Source organism: Chelonia mydas, chromosome 3, assembly GCF_015237465.2.
Source record: "Chelonia mydas isolate rCheMyd1 chromosome 3, rCheMyd1.pri.v2, whole genome shotgun sequence".
Lineage (NCBI taxonomy): Eukaryota > Metazoa > Chordata > Testudines > Cheloniidae > Chelonia > Chelonia mydas.
In genome coordinates, this window is record NC_057851.1 from 163640150 (window position 1) to 163664969 (window position 24820).

At 40.9% G+C, this 24820-nt stretch overlaps 1 protein-coding gene across 3 annotated transcripts in view; it reads right to left on the reverse strand.

Moving 5' to 3' along the window:
- SYT14 (synaptotagmin 14) overlaps positions 1 to 24820 on the reverse strand; it is a 184352-nt gene that overhangs the window by 111266 nt on the left and 48266 nt on the right. For all 3 annotated transcript variants that reach the window (XM_043543709.1, XM_043543711.1, XM_043543710.1), the window contains one exon: positions 2630 to 2794. In XM_043543709.1, the coding sequence (XP_043399644.1) occupies positions 2630 to 2794 (165 nt within the window). The remainder of the gene's footprint in view (positions 1 to 2629; positions 2795 to 24820) is intronic.

Sequence of the window (24820 nt, forward strand, 5' to 3'; positions counted from 1 at the left end):
TTTATCCCTCTGATGTATTTATAGAAAGCAATCATATCTCCCCTCAGCTTTCTTTTGGTTAGGCTAAACAAGCCAAACTCTTTGAGTCTCCAATTATAGAAAAAAATTAACTGGTTTTCAATAAATATTGCAATTAGAGAATAAATTTCCTAGAAAATAAAATACACTGTAAAGTGATCTCATTTAAAAGGAAAAATTGTTCTAGTGAATTCTGTAAATTAGGAGGTAAAAGTAGTATGTAGAAAAAGATGCAGGAAAGGCCTAATGGAGAAAATTTGATGAAAGACACCTCACCTTTTTCTGGTGTCTTCTTGCTACTTACTTCTCTTGAAATCTTTTCTGATTCCTTATAGTTTCTCTTTTTACCTTCTTTAGAAAATGTGGTTGTTGCATTTTCTTCATGTTTCACTATGGTTTGTTCGTTACCATCAGAAAAAGTTTTGTATTTCTTTGCTTTTACTTCATTAGCACAATCAGGATGATCACTCGGTGCCTTTTTAAAATTTGACTCTGATAATCTCTGCTTTGGTATGTCATTTGCTTTTGCTTCTGAATCCTTGGATCCATCTGTACAGGGCTGCTCTTTGGGGTCCTGAAAATCAATCACTGAAGACCTGGATTTGGCTTTTCTATGCAAGTGATCCTTAGAATTCTCCAATACTGCATGTAACCCATTGCCTGGATCTTTAATAGATTCATCTGTTACAAATTGATTACTATTCAAATTATTATCCTTTGAAAACTTTTTGTTTTCCAAGTATTTATTTCCAGTAGCTCCTTTGCTTTTAACATGTGCTCCTACTTTTTTCATGTCTTCAGACACTTCCATATTATTAAAATGTTTGTTTCTTTTGTCCTGGACATGAACTGACATTCTAACTTGATTGAACTCTTGTTTTACAGAATCTGATGAATCAGAATAATGAGTCTGCTTATGTTTATCTTCAACACATCTTTTTTCCTTCATATTAGTTTCCTTAGAATCTGCTAATGATATTATATTTTCCTCTTTAATAGGCATAGATTTATCCTCTTGCATTCGAGAGTTTTCATCTTCTGTGCGAAGGCCATTTATCATGCTTGTTACCTGCTCTGTGACTGAATCAGCTACAGTATAGCTGACCTCTCCAACAGCACTGGTTAGATCATCTACAGCATTACTAAGAGCGTCAACCAGAGAAGACACAGAAGGAAGGCTCAGATTTTGTTGAAAGTTTTTGAAAAATGCCATTTCTCCAATCTTAAACAAATTATTTCTGGTAGAAAGGTCTTCAGTTTTGTGAATGTCACCCACCCAAAAGACTCAATTTTACATTTATCTAGTTTTGCTGTCCAAAAACCTACTGTATAACCTGCAGCCACTGCAGCTTCGTTCTTGCCCAAAACTCTATATGTACTGAAGGAAATAATAAATTGAAGTAAAAAATCTTTGAAATGAAGCCAAGATCAACTAGCTCAAAACAATATTTTTCCATTGCAAAATAAGTAGTCTTTCATCAAAGTTCAGTATCAACTAGCCATAATACGAGTATTTGTTTTCAAAAATACAACTAAAGAAGGGGAAATGTGTATTTTATTCAACACCTGCAAAGAAGAAGTTTTAAACACTTTAAAATTATGTACTTTTACTAAATTAATTCATACTGCAAAGAACTACTGTAGATTAACATAATAGCTGCACAATAGCACATACCCCAAAGGGTTTCCTCAGCTCAAAACATTTGTTGCTTTTTAAGCAATGAGAGATACTTTGGGCCACAGACAGTTGTTCCACAGCTGGCAGGACAGAAAGAAGCCCTAGCCCCTGTCCCAGAAAACAAAGCCTGCTCCTCCCTTTTGGGAAGCAACTTTCAAGAAGGCAGGAAAGAAGAACAGCCCAAGTAAAATAAACGTACCATCTCCCACACTCTATAGCTCCTTATGTCAGGCCTGTCTCTTCTTTACAAGAGAGCCAACAAAGCCAGCTGGAATTCTTCCAGCCCAAAGGCCATTTTACCAACCTCCAATCCCAGAGAAATACGAAGTTCATAACCCTGATCCCTTTGGAAATTTGATAAAGTAGTTCCCCTAATTATTTTTTTGACAGTCTGGATACTATCTTTGGCTTATTGGATCCTATCTCCATATAGGCAAGCTCTAGAAATGAGTTAATAGCCACCGAAGAGAAACCCTTATTTTTTCTGGTGAGTGATTTCTTTGAAAATTCTTCCCTAACTGAACGAGCCACTCCTGTGCAAGGCACTGGAGGACTAACTCAGCATACTGAGTGCAATCTTCAGCAATGTGGTTCACCTACCTCTATTTGAGAAGGGCAATTATAGACAACCATGCAATATTTCAATTGGCATTATACATCCAACATCAAGGAGCACAGGGAGGGAAAAGTATCTTCTCATAAGCAAAGATAATCTCTTTAGCTATATAGCCATTAAGACCTGTAGAGTTCCTGGGGGCAAGCAGTCACAGAGGCTGCCTTTCCTCCAAATAAGTCCCAATCATCATAAATTTTTATACATATAACAGGTCTTTCTCATTTGGTCCAAGTATTTGTATATTTTGTGTTACTCTGTGAAAGTCTCTATTAACTTTTACAGAATTAAATTGAGTAGAATATATTTCAGATACTTACAAAGTTTGTCTTGTGAAATCTTCCTTGCATTGTATCCTGAATCAAGGTCTGGGAAGCCACCAACATTTTCAAAACACATCTTCTTATTAATATATAGAAAAAGAAGCAACATGAGGATAATGACCACTCCAACAGCTGACAGAAATCCAACTGCCTCAGGAGATACTAAAAGAAATAAAAAGAGAAAAATCTAAAAATCGACAATAGATTTCAGAATATGACGGTTCAATAACCAATACCCACACTGTCTGTAATTTATGTGAAAGATATTACTAAAATAAAATTATAAGACTTCAGTTTGCATGTATTTTGGACACGGTGTTAAATTTAAAAGTGACCAGCTGATTGACCTACAAAAATATTTTCTTAGTCACCCAACACGTTCTAAATTAGTTCTTATGTCAGAGATGTCACACAGATTTGCCAAAAATAAAGTTATTTAACATCTCTGGCATTATTTTGAATATTTGCCTTACCATGTCATGTTATACAGTTTTTCATCACATCTTGATGAACTTCAACTAGTCTACCAGAAATTGAAAACAGAATCATCAGCTCCTTTCACATTGATCACTGTGTGCACAAACATGATTTTTTTAATTGGAAATAAAAATACAGGTTGTCACTAAAAAGGTACATCTGTACTGTGGAAATTCCAGAACAACGTACATATAGAAAAGAGACCTGAATTCTGTAATGATTATATTGAATAGGAATGAAGGAAATGCTGAACTTCAAGAAACCCAGCTCATACCTACCAACAGCCAAGGTATGTTGAATCAGAATGTTTGATTGATTAACCTAATGAAAACATTACAAAACATATGAGCTCTTTTCTGAGAGGAGAGGTTACTTACCTGTGCCGTAACTGGAGTTCATCAAGGTGCGCATGTACCCAAAGCATCTTCAATCAGAGATTTTTTGTTGTTGTTGCCAGAACTGTCTGCTTAATCCACGCATGTGCCTTAAATATCCTCAATCACTTTATCAAGGGTACATAGGCTAGTGGGGGACCAACTGCCAATCCAGTTCCTTTTCTACCATGGAACCCAGCCCAAACTAGGGACTTTGAAGCAGATGGGAAGGAGGGTGGGTTGTAGAGCACGATATAGATAAGTAACCACTCCTCTGCTTGTTCCTGTGGGTGCTCTATTCTAGGTGCCTCCCACGCAGTGATTCAACTATGAAGGTAGGTGTTTCAGAGTCCTATGCAAGACAGACTAAAATACAGCCACCTGAGATGAAGCATCTGCTCTAGCAGCCTGTACTTCTAGTTGCCTTACAGATGTCAACAACAGGAGTTTTTTCTCAACAAGGCTGTTGAAATGGACTGAGCTTGTTGAAAGGGCTCCAAGATTAGGAGGGGAATCTACGGTCATGATCTTGTAACATGTCTTATACACCCTGAAATTTACTTAGACAGTCTCTGTGTGGAGATAGGGACATCCCTAATCCTTTCCACAAAGAAAATTAAAAAGCCTCACTGAGTTTCTGAAGGGTCTGTTCTTTGAGGATAAAAAGCCAACACAGAACGTCTAATATATGTAACCTAGCTTCCTCATGATTGACATGAGGTTTGGGAAAATATTGGTACCTGAGAGCATGTCTACACTACAAATTTTGCTGACACAAGTTATGTCAGCATAAAGCCACCAAGGTCAGCAGATCGCTTGTGTGCGTGCATAGTTGGCTCCTTGCATCAGCGCTGAACATTCTCACCAGAAGTGCTTGTGCCAGTGCATAGCGCAGTGCACCATGGGTAAGTATCGCTGTGTGCAAGCCACCACCATCATGTGCATGGTCTTTTGGGAAGCTTTGGCAATGCATGGTGAGGCACTGGCAGAAACAAATGGCGCAGGGATGACTGAGCAAGAGGTCAATTTCCCAGCATGCAAAGAATGGTCTCACGAGCGCCAAAAGGACCAGATTAAGCTCCCAAACCAGCGAGGACTCCGAAATACATAGAGAAAAATATAATCACCTCTTAAGAAAACTAGATGTTGTACATAAGAAAATATGGCAAAGCTTTCCAATGGATGGTGAAAGACATTAATGGCTGCCAAATATACCCTTATGAAACGTGTGTATGAAGAGTTCTTCTGCTGTCTTGATGTAAAAGACTGGACAGTGCTGTTAACTACATCAATAGTCACTCGGAGATCAAAGGATTATAGTAAAGATATGGGCCAATTTAGCCTATATAACTGCTATACTAGTTGTACTTAATGCTAATTTATACTTAATGCATACTAATGTATGTATGGTGCAGATATCGGTTTTTAATTTATATATAGATATATATGCTAGTCAGCATATATTGGTCACCAGGCCCCCACTTGTCACCTTACTAATTGTTATAGCAAAGGTGACACCTTTGCAAAATTAATATGTGAAACAGTGGGGAGGGCCTTTAAACATCATTTAAAATGTTTTACCCCTGCATAAGTAGCAATACATAATTAACACAGCTAAAATTAATACACCTTGAACCACAAGTAAAGCTTTAAATGCAACTTCTATCCAAATGAGAAATTAGTATTTTAAGATCCCCATCATGGATAAGATCATTCAAGACTTGTTCTGGCTTGTGCATGTCATTGCTAATCTAAATAATGCGTATGTCTTTTGTGTCTAATAATGTTTTTAAATTTAAATGAGTGAATTAATATGCATGTTAAAGATTCACTTTTGATAAGTTTTATTTTGAAAAATTGGGATAGGCATTATTACAGTGTCCCCCACAGTGCTAAATACATGAAGAGTAAGACAGAAATTTGTAGTAGTAACATTACAAGTCAGGCCTCCATACTGTCCATCCATCTTACAGGGTACCCTTATTGCTGGTTGTCGGCATCTGGTAAGCTTCACTGGACAGCAGACAGGAGCAGCTAGCTTCTCTGTTGCATTGGACCGGCCTGATCCATTATGGCCCCATACTGGAGTTGCAATGTCAAAAACATTGCATCGACACATGTACTGGTATCTCTTAGTGGAACACGCAATGTGTGGTGCTCTCCAGGTTTGTGTTGCTGTGTGATACCACCAATAGCGAAGGTAAATCCAATCACCCCTCATAGATGTCATCTTTTAGGTAACCTACTGAATGGACAGTAACCAATTTATCAAATATTGTAGTGATAATGTAAAAAAAAAAATACATGGAATCAGACATTGAGCAACACTGTTTTGAGTAACATGTGCCTTGATTAGGATGTGATGTCACTGACATCAAATTACAAATAGGCTTTTACCCAACCATTGAGTCTAGTGCATGTTCCTGATAAGATGCTATGTTAATTAACAAAGAATACAGTAATGGTACATTTGCTTTTACACAATAGCGAAATTCAGTCACATTCCACTAAGAAAGGAAATTTGCCTACATGATTCAATGTACTACCAATTTACCATAGTTTTTGTTATACGCTGAGGGAAATAGCAGTTAGCTAACTGTCCATCACTAAGGTCAGGCAGTTTTCCTTTCTCAATATTCCCTAATGAATAGATTATGGTAGTTAACACGCAATTCCCATAAGCAGTACAAATATTTCTTTACCTTCCTGATTTTCCTTTACATTTTTATTATTTGTTAGAATTAATTAAGTTTTGCTTGTGTTAGGTTAAACAGGTTATCAATGTTATGCATATTACACACCACATATGGTTCTTTTTGTTTTTAGTAGCTACACCTCAGTGCCAGGAATTATGGGTTTAGAGATAGTTTCCAATTCTTGATGCTCAAAACCACTAATGTGGGTGGGGTTTATACATACATATTTTCCATATTACCCCTGTTCCAAACAGATATTCCAGATTCAAATAATCTTGAAATGTAACCAATAATTTGGAGTCTCATATTTTGAAAGATACTAGACTGCTGAACAGTCTTTTGCCCAGCCATTGAGTCTTGTGCACCTTCCTGATAATATGCCATTATATAATTATCGAAGGATACAGTCATAATCCATTTGCTTTTCCACAATAACCAAATTCATCCATATTCCACTGAGAATGATTTAAAACTATAGGTATATGCATAAACGCATTTTGCTTAACAATATACAGTTTAAACAACAGTTAGACCTGGCTGGGCTAGTGGTCTTTGTAACGTCTCTAAAGTCTATTGCATACTCAGTTGTCCATATACAGTATGTTGAAGTGTAGTTGATCAGTCTTATTTATAACATACTATCTTTTCTTCTTCCAATGCCTAGGGCATCTTCACTAATATCTTCTGGTGTCTTCTGGCAGTGGGATGTTGGTTAACATGTTATATTTTTTAAAATTTACATTTCCCTTGTTTTCAGTAAACCAAATTTATATACAGATTAATTTAGTTCATTTATAATGTAATAGGGATCAAGTCATTTATAACACAAACTACGCTTTGGTACAGCATATGACAGAAGAATGACTTGGTTATGTTAGTCTAATTTTTTTTTCCAATTATTAAAATATATTTTAGCTTTTTATTCTGATTTTTTCCAATTCTTTAGCACATATTAAACATGATTTAGATGCTTTTTCAGTTTTTGCGTAAAAACATTAATTATTACTTCCTCAATAGGTGCATTACTAGTTTTTAACAACAGATATAGTGCTTGACTGCTAAAATAGATGCTCACAATCTTCTGTGAGAACATGTATTGCTCTCCCCTGTTGAGCACTCCGTTTTAGCAAGGGAGTTCGCCACAGAATTTTTACCCAAGCTTTTTAGAATTAATCTGTTTGTGGTGGCAATTTAATTTTTGTTAAATATTTGAAAGTATAAATCTTATAACCAATACTTTTTCTTAGCATAACACAAAATAGTATAAAAATTAAAGCAAAATGAAGTTTAAATGCAGGTTTATGCAAGCACTTCAGGGTATTAAACTTTCATGACATTTGCTCGTGCTTAGAAGACAAAGTGAGAAACCTCCTGAAATTGTTTGATTAGCTCTAACATTTCATAACATAATCAGACATAGCCACAATGTTGAACAATATCTATTATCATATTTATATCTATATTTTAATATTTAATAAAGGGCCAAATAAGTTTATAAAAGCTTTCTTAAAATATGATTGTATTAATATTATCTTTACATTAATGTTGAGGTTTTTCCCCTACAGCAGCATTTCTCAGACTGGGGTCTGTGGACTTCTGGGAGTGCCCAAGGGTACTCCAAAGGGTCCACGGACCCCGCTTATCAACTCCTCCCCCCCCCTTCATCTCCCGGAGGCTCCTGAAGCCAAACCAGGAGATTTTAGGTGCTAAAAGTCCGGCAGCACAGTGGGGCTAAGGCAGGCTCCCTACCTGCCCTGGTTCCACTCCGCGCCACTCCCGGAAGCAGCCACCAGTCCCTTCGGCCCTCTGGCCCCTGCCCCCACCCCGAGTGCCAACTCTGCAGTCCCCATTGGCGAGGAACTGGGGGGGCGGTGCCTGCAGGCAGGGGCAGTGCATGGAGACCCCATGCCTAGGAGCTGCTGCCAGGGAGATGTGTCAGTCGCTTTCAGGAGCCATCTGGGGTAAGCACCACCCAGCCCAAGCCTGCAGTTCTCACCCCCTCCCGCATCCCAACCCCCTGCCCCAACCCAGATCCCACACCCAAACTCCCTCCCACAGGCTGTACCCCAAACCCCCTCCTGCACCCAAACTCCCTCCCAGAGCCTACACCTCTCACCCCCTTCTGCAACCCAACCCCCTACCCCAGCCTGGTGAAAGTGAGCAAGGGTGGGGGAGAGCAAGCAGTGGAGGGAGGGAGGATGGAGTGAGCAGGGGGTGGGAAAAGGTGGGGTAGGGCCAGGGCCTGGGGTTCAGCGGCGGGACTTGGGGGTCCCCAAAACATTTTAAATCAGAATGGAGGTCCTTGGGTTGCTAAAGTTTGAGAACTGCTGCCCTGCAGGGTTTTTTTTCCTTTGATCAAAAAGCCTTTGATTAATTAAAAAACCCTTTTTGTTTGCAACTGCATTATTTATTAAGGCTGAAATATATGTACATATATAGATAATATATATTTATCACTGCGGCTTTTCTGAGTTTTGCAGAAAAATTTAAATTTAATGATGGTTATGATCCAGCCTTAATATTAAATAGTATGATACCACTTATGTTAATTTTTTAAACTATGAGTATAACATTGGCTTTTGTTGCAACAAAACAAAAATTAGTCATATGACACACAACATAGGACAATCTACACGACAAAGGGAAAACTTAAAATTAAATATGAATGGTGCCAAAACTATTTATAACTATACAAAATAAGGCATTAAGACTTACAAGTATTAAGACAACTCATTTTGGAAAGCAAAAACGGTAAATGAAAGAACTAAATATTTAACCAGGCAAGTTTTTATTTAAACTTGTAATAAGCATTGATAAGAATCTCTATTAAGCTATTTGCCCACTTTGTTGTACAATATTAATTTAGTTAACTTAAGGCAATTTCCATTACTTGTTACTTTTATCTTAAGAATACTGCTATACAAAAATATGGAAAACCCATGTTTCTTATATTAGTGGCTAGGATTTCAAGCAGAGTTAGCATTTCTGTTGCTTGGCAACTATATCTTCAAGAAGGTTGAGTATCTTCAGCTGCTGCATCCTTGAAGGGCTAAAATTATTTACTGGACTTACAAATTTTTTACCTTAAACATTTTGATTGTTTCTTTGGGTTTTTTTCAGCTTCTGCATCTCTTTCCGCAACAAGGATTTCTGTAATAACTATAACTTTTAACAGAAAGGGGGGCAGAAATGAGGAGAAAGCAATGTAGGAAGGGAGAGTGACATCCGCCAAAAGAGATTAAGTGAGAGCATTTCCAAGTACAGGCAGCAGCACCAAGTTTAGCAAACTGAGAAAGGACAAAAGAAAAATTGGACCTGTATTGAAAAATATTGGAGATAAAAGTTTATTACTAGCTCTAATGTATGTCTACACTATGAAATTAGGTCGAATTTATAGAAGTCAATATTTTAGAAAGCTATTTTATACAGTCGATCGTGGGTGTCCCCACACTAATGCACTAAGCGCATTAAGTCAGTGGAGTGCGTCCACAGTACTGAGGCTAGCATCAACTTTCGGAGCGTTGCACTGTGGGTAGCTATCCCACAGTTCCTGCAGTCTCCGCCGCCCATTCGTATTCCAGGTTAAGCTCCCAATGCCTGATGGGGCAAAAATATTGTTGCGTGTGGTTTTGGGTACATGTTGTCAGTCGCACCCCCCCACACACCGTGAAAGCAATGGCAGACAATCATTTCGCACCTTTTTTCCCATGCGGGCGCCATACTGCTTTCAGCAGATGGTGCAGTAGGACTGCTAACCGTCGTCATCCACCGCTTCCGCTGCCACTCTGCTTTCCTGCTCTCCTGGTGGTCTCACAGGGCTGCTTCCGCTGCAACTCTGCTCGGCTGCTCTTGTCTCGCCATGCCACGGCAAGTGTGCAGCCCGCTCAGCTGTTGTGTCCTGGCAGCAGATGGTGCAGTAGGTCTGCAAAACTGGTCATCTAACCTCCACTTCCCCTGCAAGTCTGTGCTCCTGCAGACACCATATCATGGCAAGCATGGAGCCCGCTCAAATCACCATGGCAGTTATGAGCATTGTAAACACCTCATGCATTATCATGCAGACCCAGAACTTGCAAAAGCAGGAGAGGAGGCGATGGCAGCGCAGTGACAAGAGTGATGAGGACATGGACACAGACTTCTCTCAAAGCACGGCCCCCGGCAATTTGGCCATCCTGGTTGCAATGGGGCAGGCTCATGCCATGGAACACCGATTCTGGGCCTGGGAAACAAGCACAGACTGGTGGGATCGCATAGTGTTGTGGGTCTGGGATGATTCCCGATGGCTGCAAAACTTTTGCATGCATAAGGGCACTTGCATGGAACTTTGTGACTTGCTTTCCCCTGCCCTGAAGCGCCAGAATACCAAGATGAGAGGAGCCTTCACAGTTCACAAGTGAGTGGCGATAGCCCTCTGGAAGCTTGCAACGCCAGACAGCTACCGGTCAGTCGGGAATCAATTTGAAGCAGGCAAATCTACTGTGGGGGCTGCTGTAATCCAAATAGCCAATGCAATCACTGAGCTGCTGCTATCAAGGGTAGTGACTCTGGGAAATGTGCAGGTCATAGTGGATAGCTTTGCTACAATGGGATTCCCTAACTGTGGTGGGGCGATAGATGGAATGCATATCCCTATCTTGGGACTGGACCACCTTGGCAGCCAGTACATAAACCGAAAGGGGTACTTTTCAATGGTGCTGCAAGCACTGGTGGATCACAAGGGATGTTTCACCAACATCGACGTGGGATGGCCGGGAAAGGTACATGACGCTTCAGGAACTCTGGTCTGTATGAACAGCTACAGCAAGGGACTTACTTTCCAGACCAGAAAAATAACTGTTGGGGATGTTGAAATAACTATAGTTATCGTTTGGGACCCAGCCTACCCCTTAATGCCATGGCTCATGAAGCCATACACAGGCACCCTGGACAGTAGTCAGGAGCTGTTCAACTATAGGCTGAGCAAGTGCAGAATGGTGGTAGAATGTGCATTTGGACGTTTAAAAGAGCACTGGCGCAGTTTGCTGACTCAGTTAAACCTCAGCGAAACCAGTATTTCCATTGTTATTACTGCTTGCTGTGCGCTCCACAATATCTGTGAGAGTAAGGGGGAAGACGTTTATGGCAGGGCGGGAGGTTGAGGCAAATTGCCTGGCCGCTGATTACATGCAGCCGGACACCAGGGCAGTTAGAAGAGCACAGCAAGGCATGCTGTGCATCAGAGAAGCTTTGAAAACCAGTTTCATGACTGACCAGGCTACGGTGTGACAGTTCTGTTTGTTTCTCCTTGATGAAAACCCACCCCCTTGGTTCACTCTACTTCCCTGTCAGCCAACCGCCCTCCCCTCCCCCCCTCGAACACCACTTGCAGAGGCAATAAAGTCATTGTTGTTTCAAATTCATGCATTCTTTATTAATTTGTCACACAAATAGGGGATTAACTGCCAAGGTTCCCTGGGAGGGATGAGGGAGGAGGGAAGCACCAGGTGGGGTGCGGGAGAAGGACAAGGCCACACTGCACTTCAAAAAACTTATTGAATGCCAGCCTTCTGTTGCTTGGGCAGTCCTCTGGGGTGGAGTGGTTGGGTGCCCGGAGGCCCCCCACGTTCTTGGGCATCTGGGTGAGGAGGGCGGCTCATTACACAAGGGCTGCAGTGGCGGTCTGTGCCTTTCCTGCACCTCAACCATACGCCAGAGCATATCAGTTTGATCCTCCAGTAGCCTCAGCATTGCATCCTTCCTCCTCTCATCATGCTGCCGCCACCTTTCCTCTTGATCCCGCCACCTCTCCTGTTGCTCCTGCCTCCTGTCCTCGTGGTCATTTTGTGCTTTCCTGGACTCTGCCATTGTCTGCCTCCATGCATTCTGCTGGGCTCTTTCAGTTTGGGTGGACTGCGTGAGCTCAGAGAACATTTCATCGCGAGAGCGTTTTTTTCGCCTTCTTATCTGCGCTAGCCTCTGGGACGGAGATGCTAGTGGCAGCATTGAAACATTTGCAGCTGCGGGAGGAAAAAAAGGGAGAGTAAAATTGGAAAAAAATACATATTGGCCATTTAAAAGGAGGGGCTGATGTTTTCGGCTTAACATGCAGCACAAACCCAACTAACCCCCCCGCACACCCAATTCTCTGGGATGATCGCTTCACCCCTCCCCCTACCATGTGGCTAACGGCGGGGATGATTTCTTTTCAGCCACAGGCAAAGAGCCCAGCAGGAACGGCCACCTCTGAATGTCCCCTTAATAAAATTCCCCTATTTCAACCAGGTGACCATGAATGATAGCACTCTGAAGATAAACACAGAGAGATAAAGAATGGATGTTGTTTGCTGGCATTCAAATACCGGGACCACACACTGCCATGCTTTCTTATGCAATGATTCCAGACTACGTGCTACTGGTCTGCCGTGGTAAAGTGTCCTACCATGGATGACGCGATAAGGCTGCCCTTCCCAGAAACCTTTTGCAAAGGCTTTGGGAGTACCTCCAGGACTGCTTCACTGAGACGTCCCTGGAGGATTTCCACTCCATCCCCAGACAGGTTAACAGACTTTTGCAGTAGCTGTACTGGTTGCGAATGCATCCCAAGTCTTCAGGGCAAATTAATCATTAAACACGCTTGCTTTTAAACCGTGTATTATATTTACAAAAATGTACACTCACCAGAGGTGCCTTCTTTGCCTTCAAGGTCCAGGAGCCCGGACTGGGAGGGTACTGTCTCCAGGGTGATAAACAGTTCCTGGCTGTCGGAGAGAACCGTTTCTCTGCTTGCCTGGTGTGCGCTATCATCTTCCTCGTCCCCAAAATCCTCATCCCTGTTGCGTGAGACTTCCCTCTTGCAGGAGTCCACAAGTCCTCACCTTGCAGGGGTGAGGTAGTTGTAGGGGCACCCCCTACAATTGCATGCAGCTCATCGTAGAAGTGGCTCTGACCCCAAGCGGGCGTTTGCCTCTTAAGGAGCTCAGGCAAGCCTACCAAAAAACTCAAGTTTCACACGGCACTGCTGCGGGTCCCTGTGATAGCCTCTGTCCTTCATGCCCTTGGAGATTTTTTTCAAATATTTTGGCATTTCGTCTTTTGGAACGGAGTTCTGATACCATGGATTTGTCTCCCCATATAGCGATCAGATCTAGTACCTCCTGTTCGGTCCATGCTGGAGCTCTTTTGCGATTCTGGGACTCCATGGTCACCTCTGCTGATGAGATCTGCATGGTCACCTGTGCTGATCAGCTTGCCATGCTGGCCAAACAGGAAATGAAATTCAAAAGTTTGCGGGGCTTTTCCTATCTACCTGGCCAGTGCATCTGAGTTGTGAATGCTGTCCAGAGCAGTCACAATGGAGCACTGTGGGATAGCTCCCAGAGGCCAATACCGTTGAATTACGTCCACACTAACCCAGATTTGATCCAGCGATGTCGATTTCAGTGCTAATCCCCTTGTCAGGGAGGAGTACAGAAACTGATTTTAAGAGCCCCTTAAGTTGACAAAAATGGCTTAGTTGTGTGGAGAGGTGCAGGGTTAAATCGATCTAACGCTGCTAAATTCGACCTAAACTTGTAGTGTAGACCATGGCTAAGAAGGGAGTGGGGGTTCTGTGGTTTAGAGTAGGGGGTAGAAAGGAGGACCTCTCATTTTTAACCTCCTCTGGTGAAGAGTGGGGCTTGCTACCTGTTCCCACAAAATATGAAATTGTTCCCCAAGTGCCTGTTGCTTTTGTCTGCACTTTTAATGGATTACAGAAGTGCTCTGCTCCTTACTGTGATTAACTGATTTTGGGCAACTCAGTACAGCTTTAAGATTTTTAGTCCGTCTTCAACAGCCTGACTTTTCTCCTTCTTGTTGGCTGCATCTGGTCTGACAATTTCCTTGTCTTCCCTGCATTTCTTGTAAACTGTGAGCAAGAGGGGTATTACAGATGCTTATACCTTCCACTTGCTGTTCTAATTTCCTATTTTGATCTTTTTCTAGTTTTAACCCTTCTCTTAGTTCTTTGATTTGTTTTACTTCATCTAATGAATCCTGGGGATCATTTATGTGCCTCATGTTGTGCATAAACGAACTGCCCCTATATTTAGTTACATTTTTTTTTTTACAAAAATTTTAGTAGCTCATTATTATTTATAGCTGTCATAATTGCTAATTCTTGGGCTTTGGCACTTCACCATTTTAGCCTTTGCTGTATCTGGGTGTTTTGCCCAGAAAATTTCACTTGTAATTAATCTTTATATATTCTTAAAGAATGACTTCTTGCCCAGGAATTCTTAAAGTATTGGCGTTTTGCCTAGACTGCTTTATCATGCACCTTCTATAAAACCAGTTACTTTTGAATAGGCGTTCCACAGAAATAGCACTTATTATATATTTTTTAAAATCCCAGTAGCACCTCCTGTGCGTACTGGAATTGTGGGAGCACTTAGCATTCATCAGCCCAGGCAGGGCTGGCTCAATCAGTGTACGTGAGATTCATGAACACTACAGTTCCACGTCTCATTGAACGTTATCCCCCTCCAAGCAGTTAGGTCATGACCCTGCACTGCTTGGTTCGACTGACTAGATTTTGGCTAGATGGCTTCTGGCTAGGTTCACCACTTTGTTGATAAACTGCATAATCAATTGCTTGAACACACTTTGGTTCAGTATGAAATATACTCAAGAGACAAATAAATCAAGTTTAGTCAGGTTTATTGCTATAAGCCAATAATAATACAATACAGGGAAAAGGTTCTCTACAATACCAGTCTTGAGGAAGCCATTGACTGCAGCTACGTTACTCTCACCTTATTCTGAAGATGTGCTCCCAAAAGTACACAGTTCATCTGGTATTATTTATGATGATTTTGCAAGTTATACATCTCTTTACACATCACTAAAATCCAACCCATCAGTTTGTCCCAGTTCCCTAGCTTGCTGTTTCGTTCCTTCCTTATCTTTGTTTTGGATACTAGCATTCCAGGTACTGGTTTGTGTAGGTATTTCCCTAGCTTGTATTAAGACATAGAATGAATTTATCTTGATTTTGACAAGTTTCCTATCTGCTTGTGCCAAAACTTACTTCAGCTAATGCAAGGTGTTATGGGATATTTAACATAAGAGAACAGGATTGTAGCAAAGGTATAGGCCAATTGTAGGCCTTGCTTTATAACTGCTATGCTATTTGTGCTTAATGCAAACTAACATATATATGCTATTTATATATAACATATATTGGTCATCACTGCAATGCAAAAGGGACAAATGCCCTAAGTCAAAAAGCTTGCCAACACTCAGGTTATTGACAAAAAGCAACAAGGAGTTGAAGTGAGGTTTTTACCCATGAAAGCTTATGTGCAAATAAATCTGTTAGCCACCGCACTCCTTTTTGTTTTTTTTGGATACAGACTAACATGGCTACCCCCTAATACTTGACAGGTTATTGATAGCTTTGCATGCAGGGGGTTCCTAAATTGTACTGGGGCAACTAACGGGACCCATGTGCCTACCATTTGCTCCCCACCCCTCCACCAGGCCTCAAGTCTATAAACAGAAAGGGATATTTCTCTACAGTGCTACAAGGCTTGGTTGGTCACTGTGGCAGGCTCACAAACATTAATGCAGAGTGGTCTGGAAAGGTTCATTATGTTAGGATCTTTTCAGAACTCCCAACTGTTTGCCTTAATGAATAATGGAGGATTTGTCCCCAGAATCACTACCAACATTAATGATGTTGAGATTATCTTTGTCATTCTGAAAGACCCCGCTTATCCTCTGCGTCCCTTGCTGATGAAGCCACATAGGATAGAAGAAAGGAACGGTTCAACTATACCTTGAGCAGTTGCAGGATGACAGCATGCATTTGGCACATTGAAAGGTAGGTGGTGCTCCCTCATGACAAGGTTAGAGGCTGCAGAGCAATACTTGCCTCAGATTACAAATGCATGCTGTATTTTGTACAAAAGAGAGAGCAAGTGGCAGAGCCTCAAGAGTAGGTGAGAGGCAATGGTGCAGAGGTTTTCTAGGCAGTCTGAGCAGCCAGTAAGGCATCTATTGCAAAGTGAGAATTGCCACAGCACAATATCAGGCATGTCTTTTGCTCTTTCTTTAAGGTTGGGGTTTGAAAACATTCTGCTGTGCCCTCAGTAGTAATTTAGGGGAGGGGAAGCATTGTAGGTTTGTTGAGTACTGGAGAGGATTTTATGAATTTTTATAAAATCATACAGTGCTGGTGTGGCACATTTAGGTTTTATCATATATTTCACATTTTGAGGAGGCTCTTATGATTTTTTAAAACCAAATATAGTGCTCTTATGTGGAAACTGGGAGTCTTGGTGTATTCCATGCATTGTAGTTTCTTTAAGGTACATTTATTGGCCTTTATTGTATAAATTGTGCCAGTACAAAACATATAGAAAAACAGAACTTGGATAACATTTCAAATTTACAAACAAACTAACATAATATACAACTTGAAAGTGACAATGTGTGTGACTAGTGAACATTTACAAACAGTGCAGTGGGAAGGAGTCATCAGACAGCAATGGGAAAGAGGCAGCACACACTCCTGGTCACAGGCATATGAAGGTCTTAATTCTCCTTCTGATCACCCTGCCTTAAGGGCAAGAGTGGTGTGGGAGAACAGTCTCTGTTGCAGTAGAGAGTTCAAATAAGCTTGGCTCTCATGCACTGCTGTTCTTGCCACCCAGTGCTGGGACTTGAGAGGGAATGGCCACCGCCTACAAGGTTGTGGGGCAACCACAGGGTATATCTGCTGCTGATCCCAGTAATCAGTGTTATCTAAGGGTTGGAGAACATGACAGCGTCCTGCTTGAGGATGCTGCATTGCCTGTTGGCCTAGCAGTAATAATATGTTCCAGCAAAGTATTTTGCCTGTTAATTGCCTCCAGGAGCTGCCTCTGCGTGTCTCAATCCTTCTCTACAGCATCCTTGGTCAGGGCAATGCTAATCTGGGTCAGGTCCATGCTGTCTCTGGCCAGCTGCCTATCCTTCTCCTACTCAACCAGCAAAACACCCTTTTGGTGCGTGGTGGCTTTGCATTCGTTCTACACTGAAAATTTATACCTATATAGCTACATCTCCCAGGGGTGTGAAAAATCCACACCCCTCAAAGACATAGCTATGCCAACCTAACCCCGGTGTGGACAGTGCTAGGTTGACAGAAGAATTCTTCTGTTGACCTAGATACTGCGTCTCAAGAATATGGATTAACTACAGTAAGGAAAACCCCTCCTGTTGCTGTAGTGAGTGTTCACACTGAAGCACTGCCACTGCAGCATTTTAAATGAAGACATACCCTACGAGTCCATCAGGAGAACTCCAAACGTCTCCTCTTCTGACATCCATTTCTTCCCTCTCAAATTTGCCAGATGTTGATAAATGCCCTGTCCTTGAAGGTCTCACCAAATAAGGTGCAATAGCTGGGGGAAGGGATTTAAAAAAAAAAAAAAAGTAGTTATTGTTCAGATTAGTACTACTTCAAAAGAAGGAAAGCATTCCCTCCATTTCTGAATTTCATCTCAGTCTTGGAAGACATCAGAGAGGGTAAGTCATGTTCATCCTTGTTCCTCTTATGCATATGTGTCCTACTGTACATGTCATAGTTTTGAGGATGTTTGGGGAGGTGACTGGGTGTGTGTGTTTCCTGGCTTAAGTCTTATAGTTCATGCTGAAGTTTTCCAATAAGTGTATGGATGGGTGATGTAGATAAGTAGGGTACGTGTGTATCCTAGGTTGGGTCTTACAGCGTATGCTGTAACTTTATGTTAAATGTCTGGATGGTGGGTGTAGACAACAAGGGTGGGAATGGCTAGGGTGTAAGAAGGGGCTGGGCAGTAATCCCCTTTTAAGGCAATCTTGACTCTTGGTGACGTTACATTGATGTAGGTGACTAGAAGGCAGAGAAGGAACTTATTCAAAAAGGCAAAGGGCAGACCAGCAATATGCTGTGATGTTATTCACCAAGATGGACCCCCTAGAAGTGCTGCAGGAATGGAAGGGCAACCATGGAATGTCCGTACCAATAGAGAGCACTTCTTTGCCTTTAATTCTGCATTAACTCCTCTGCAGACATGAAGAACGTGCAGCAAGAAACAGATTGGGTTTTGCATTGATTGTTTGAAACCTTAATGGCTCCCAGTCTTTCTATACAATGTTATGAAATGTCATTATGTAACATTTGCCTAATTGATTACAGTGAGGAAAAAGGTACTTGATATACCAGAGCTAGTGGCCTCAAAAGCTGTAAATCTATGCAATCCCTTTACCTACATATTATTCTTGTACACTAACTAAGCTAAACTGAAAACAAAACTAATCTAAACTTCTTTCCTGTATGAAATGCTGGTTGCAATGTTGAAAAGGGTATTTGATGTGCCTCAGCTGGGAGTAACAGCCTAAATAGCTGTACAGGTGTGTAATCCCATATACCCCTCATGTAAATTGTGAAACTTAACCTAACCTTTTTTCCTGCACTGATTGTTTCAGTAAACTTTTACAACTTTGTACAACTACAAGGTTTCATTATTTGAATCTACTGCCCAAAGGGAGAGGGGTTAGGGCCACAGTATGTGGGTGCCAGTTTGGGCATGCAAATAGGGCTGCTGGGTAGGGGCGGGGGGAGGAAATCAGCATTCACCAACCAGGAGAGAGGCAGGCAGGGAAAAGGAAATAAGTAGATGGATATATGCCCTCCATGCCATGGGTATGTAAACAATCAATGTTTGGGATGTCAGTATGAGTTAAAGGCTGAATACCTGGCCCAGTTGCCATTTTCAAAATGTGTTTGGTGGGAAGGGGGAAAAAAGGGAGACATCGCTGGGTGAGGCAGAGAGGGAAGCAGTGGCTAGAAGCTCAGAAAGGCTCCCAGCTCATATCCATTATAAATGGCAGCAGCCACCAGGTACAATAAGTTACCACCGCTGAAAAGCATAATAAAATAAAACAAAACAATAATAAATTATAATGATAGATACTTACATGCTGAGGTCCCCTCAAAAGGATTATCATCCTGTGTCCTGGTCTGAGTATCTGGCTGGGGTATCTGTATGGACACCCTTAGGGTTTTGTTGGAGAAGAGACCCTTGGCTGTTTGGGAAAATCTCCTCATCCTCCTCTGAATCTTTGTCTTTCTTGGGATTCAGTCTCCTTGCTGGTGGCAGTGACAGTGTCAGCACTGTCCACACATGAGCTGGGTTTGATAGTGGTATGCCTAAAAAAATCTTGTCCACCTCCTCATAAAATGGACAGGATACAGGGGTATTACTAGAGATTTGATTTGCATCCCTGGTTTTCTTGTAAAGGATCCTAAGCTCTTTGCTCTTCAGATTACACGGATTAGTGTCCCAGCTGTGACCCTTCACAGCCAGCTACTTCACAAAAATCTATGGACATGTCTTTATTGTGGTGGTTGATGGCAAGAAATGGCTGCACTATTACGTCTCCCCAGACGGCAAGATCTCTGCATGGCTCTGAGTGGATGCATAAGATATTGTGTAGCAGTGCTGTAATACCACCACTGTAATAGTGATGTATTCAAATCCAGGAACAAAATGTACAAATCCTGGCTCCATGCCAGATTTTAAACAGGGAAGGGAAGATCAATTTGACCGCGGAGCAGTGGAGGGCACACAGTTGAACAGACAGGTTGGTCACAGCAGCATGCAAAACAGTGTGGTATAGCATTTGGAGGACTGATAAAGTAGTGTGAAGGAGCATTCAGTGCACTCAAACACTTAATTTGCACTGACTTAATTTGCAACGAACTTACTACACTTTGAAAGTGTATTACTGATTGCACAGTTAGGGAGTTGCTGTGCTTTTCAAGGGTTTGTGTTGTGTACATAAAGGCCATTTCAATGTGCACAAACTCAGGTTAGTGTGTAGTAACCCCCCCTCCCCCACCTATATAGACAAGGCCATAGAGTACTAGCTTAATATGTTCATGAAATGACACATCACTTAACAAGAGGACTACTGAATTTTGTATTAGTTGCAGTTTCTAGATGGATTTAATATGTAGCGCCATGTAGAATACATTGCACTAGTCTAATCTCGAAGTGACAAATGCATGGAATACGTAAGTGTACACTTCTGGACAGCAGAGATGAAAAAAGCCAACCTAACTGTAGCTGATCCTGCTCTTCTAGCAGAGGTTGGGAGTTTAAACCTGACTCTCAGCTTGCAAACTCAATCTACAAAATAGTACACATACTTCAACCAAAAAAGGCTGATATTATTTCCTGCCATATCTTCTGGTTGCTTCCCTCAACCAACCAAAATCATTTTCATTTTGACTGGACTGAGTCTCAGCCAGCTTTCCCTCTTCCATATTTCAGTCCGTCTTCCACAGACAGTTAGTAATGCATTTGACCATTACGGAGCTGAGGTGGAGACAAAGTTGTACATCAGAATACTGAATACAATACAATCCATGTCTCCATACTAACCCTCCTAATGACCTAGTCCACTTTTTTTAAGCATGGGATGACAAGATGGATCCCCTGAAGATCCACACAGGAGAGCACCTTCATATTGGAGAAGTAGCCTACCACCACCCTGTGAGAGTACCCACTAAACAACTCAAAAGCAGCCTTCTCCACCCCACTGTAGTTCACAAATAAGCCAACAAAACTTCATGGTTAATTGTACTGAAGAAAACTAACCGATGTAACAACATCAGCAGGGATACCTGACCTTCATCCACCACTAGGAGAAGGTCATCAAACACACACAACCATAGCCACCTCTGTTGTACCCAGGTCATTAACCAGATTGACAAAGATCAAGATCCAGAGGAGGTCAGAAGACCGCTTACATTTCAGGCTGGATGCATATAGCACAGCAATACACCCTCTATGCTGATACTTCTTTGGCTAACGCCACACCAAGTACCCAGCCAGAACCAACCGTACTAAAACTGGTTCAGCAGCATCGTTCAATCAGGTCTCTGATCCATTATACATACAAAGTCAGGGGCCTCATGTTTTACCAAGTTATAAATTGTTGTTACCTTACATTAATCAATCCTCTGGTATGCTGCTATCTATTTGTTTAGTCTGTTTTTTTTTTTTAACCTTCTTATCAGGAAGCTACAAAAAGGGAAGGAGACTGGGCAAGTAGAGTGAAAAGGGCAAATGGCCCAAAATTACACAGGCCTTGGGTAACTGGCCAGCTACATTTTTATTATTTTTTTTTTAAATCATCCTGCATGAAAAGCACATAAACAAATGTCTTGTGTCTTTCAATGTTTAAATATGCAGACAGCACATGGATGTCACCAGCAGAAGGGAAATGGACTCTTACTTGCCAAGTCTGCAATTGTTTTTCTGCTGGTTAGTGGGTTTCTGATCAGCGCCCCCACATGGGACAGAGGGTATGAAATAGTTTGTTGTTTTTATTTTTAAATTAGAACTCTAACCATCCAAGTTAACTACAATTATTTCATCCTAAAAGCAAAGCATATTTTCAAGTATTATGCACCCTGCTATTTAAAATTAAGACAAAACAACTGGAAGTGCTTGTACCAAACACATTTATAACGCACAGACCTATTCCCGTCAACCTCAAAAGGTGATTCTGATCTATTCAACATGAACCCTGAAACAGAAGTGAACCTATAATAAAGCGGTTTGTTCCACAATACAGTAGGCCTAGTATTAAATGAATTAGTCAAGCAGTACTCAAGAAAGAAAATAAAAAACCCTGTAAGTGAGCTATGCAGCTCTCTATGGATATACAGTACCTGATGACATCATTCTGAAGTGAAGAAAGCACAGTATCTAACCTTACAAAAAGACTGAAACTTTAGCTCCAGAAAGACTAATTATTAATGTAATTTAATACCACCATTGGACTTTGATATGAAAAAGATAATTTCCAATCTGCATACATGTAGGATCTTAAACTGCTTGTACGTGGACTGAATATATTATCGAGTTAAAATATTTTTACTTTTTAATGCTCTTATAAAAGCCATAATAAAATAAGTAAAACTGTATTGCGTTAAAACTGTATTTGATCTTGCATACTTTTGTGAAGGTATGATCACTAACAGTGTAGTATATTATGAATAATGATGACTGGATAAAGCCCTAAATTAGTTTCTCATAGTTCAAGTGTTAACCAGTTGTGCTCCCTGGACAGAAAACAATAAGAAGCATCTTACTATGTGTAAGATATGATCTTTAGCATATTTATGCATGAAATTCTTTTCATTCAAAATATGTATTCACATAAATTCTAACAAACAATCCAAACGGACATTCACTGAACCATTAAAAGTGTAAAAGAAAAAAAATTGAGTTTCCAGTGACTATAAAACTAGAGCAGAAAGATGGTATTTTTTTTTAATCAAAATACTTTCTGTAAACTGATCAAATTCACATATTTTATTTCACTAACTTGATAATTATCCTCCGCTTATATGCTAGACAATATAAAATAATGGCTGAAAGGATGGTATGGTAATTAACGTAATAACGCTCTTTCAACGTATTAAAAAAACTCAAATGCCTTACCACAAAGTTGGTATTATGACTAATGTATTCACTGGCTGTGAAAATTAATGTTATAGAAAGTATACTTAGTTTACAATATTATGGAAATATTACATTAATACATTTTGATTACTAATTAGCACTAAATTAGAGTACAAACTTACCTTATTTTAGCTGAGCTGTCTTAAAACATGAAAATTAGTGCCGTTCTCTTAAATCTAATGTCTATTAAAATATGTTACAACAAGCAGTTTCAAATGTACTGTATAATTCTCCTTATCAAAAATACATAATCATCTTTAAATATATCTTGAAGTCAAATAAAAATGTAGATCTTCAGATATATAAAATACAGAACATTTTTTTTAAATGGATTAATTTAAAATGTGTAATTTAAGGCAAATTATTTTTGGAGCTCATGCAATGTAGCGTAGTTCTCACCTGTCCAGTAATGTATGAAGCCATATGGTAACCTAACTCTATGTTAATGAAGCTTTAATTATTTATTTCACAGATGAAATCTTACCTGCTCTTTGCACAAATTAAGTAACTGTGGGCTTGATTCAAAGCCCATTGAACTCCCATGGATTTCAATGGGCTTTGAATCAGGCCATATGTGAAAAGCAACTTGAACAGAAAAAAGTATACCTGCTTTCTACTTTAGATACTGGATTTTTTTGCAGCAACTTTTATCTAACAGGTTCTAGCCTTTGTTTTCTTCATTACTTTAAATTAAGTGCTAAAATATCTGTTCTGAATCAGTTCTTAGAAAAATCATATTAGTTTTTACATGTGTATATTGACATTTTTAAAATGTAATTGTCTAGCTGATACTATTCTAGTGCAAAGATTACTCATTGTAGTGTCATTTTAATCAACTATCTTTCTGACATTACATGTGAACTTTCCCTCTTGCCATACAAAATGCATACAATGAATGACAAAGTGATTCAGATCAAGATTCATCCTATCCATCCTTTACTCTCCTCCACATACTGTATATATATTTCTTGCCAACAACCCGTATCACAATGAAACTCCATCAGAGTTAGTTTTTAAGTGAAATGTCAAGATTGATTAGATAGCAATAAAAGCTATAATTTTCTATGTTTGTATCAGTAAAGTAGTTTACAGATAATAAAAATATCTTCTTTTACAGTTAATTATAACACCCATGATATTGATCACTTCTCTAATACCACGCAACTGACCCTGAAGGCTATCTTAGTATTTTAGTCTCTTTAAAAGAGAAATTGTTGGTTGAGAAAAGCAAGTTAAATACACAGGGCTTCAAAATGTGGAATTATTATTCACCTGGGTAATACTGTACTTGTAGCAAGCTACTATACAACATCTTTAATTTACCATAAATAAAATACCATAATTAAAATGGTAAGGTTTTATTCAGCCTTCTGCTCTAATGTTTCCAAAGTGAAAAAATAGATCCATTGTTACTCCAACCGTTTTAATATTCTGGATTAAAATATATGATAGAACACACTCTGTATTTTAATAATATTCAGGTGTCACCTACTCACCCATACAAAAACAAAAGTGTCTTAAACAGATATTGAGTTCAGGGCCGTCCCTAGACATTTTGGTGCCCTACACAGCCCCCAGGCCTCTGCGGGGGGACAGGAGCAGGTTTGGACGGTAGGGGGAAACCACCCCCCAGCACAAGCCAGCAGAGCGGCTTGGGGCCGGGTCGCTCCACTTCCTGCCGCCCAGTGAGTGCAGGGCAGGCCCGACCCCACACTCACGGAGCGGCGGGAAGTGGAGCGACCCGGCCCCTGCCCGCTCCACTCTGCTCTCCTGGTTCCCAGCCTTGGGGAGCAGGGGAACCACCCCGCAGCACTCACCAGTGGCGCAGAGCGTGCTGGGGCTGGATCACTCCACTTCCTGCCACCCCATGAGTGCGGGGCATGCCCGACCGCTGCTGCAGTCCCCTGGGATGTTGCTCAGGGGAAGAGGTGGAGCAGGGCAGGGGTGGGAAGAGGCGGGGGCAATGGGGAAGAGGTGGAGCAGGAGCAGGGGCAGGGGCAACTTTCCTGGGCAGCTCAGCCGGCCAGGGGAATTGGGCTGGCCATTGGAGCAGCACCCAGCTGCGTAGTGCACAAGGAAATTTGGTGCCCCAAATTTCTTGGTGCCCTACGCAACTGC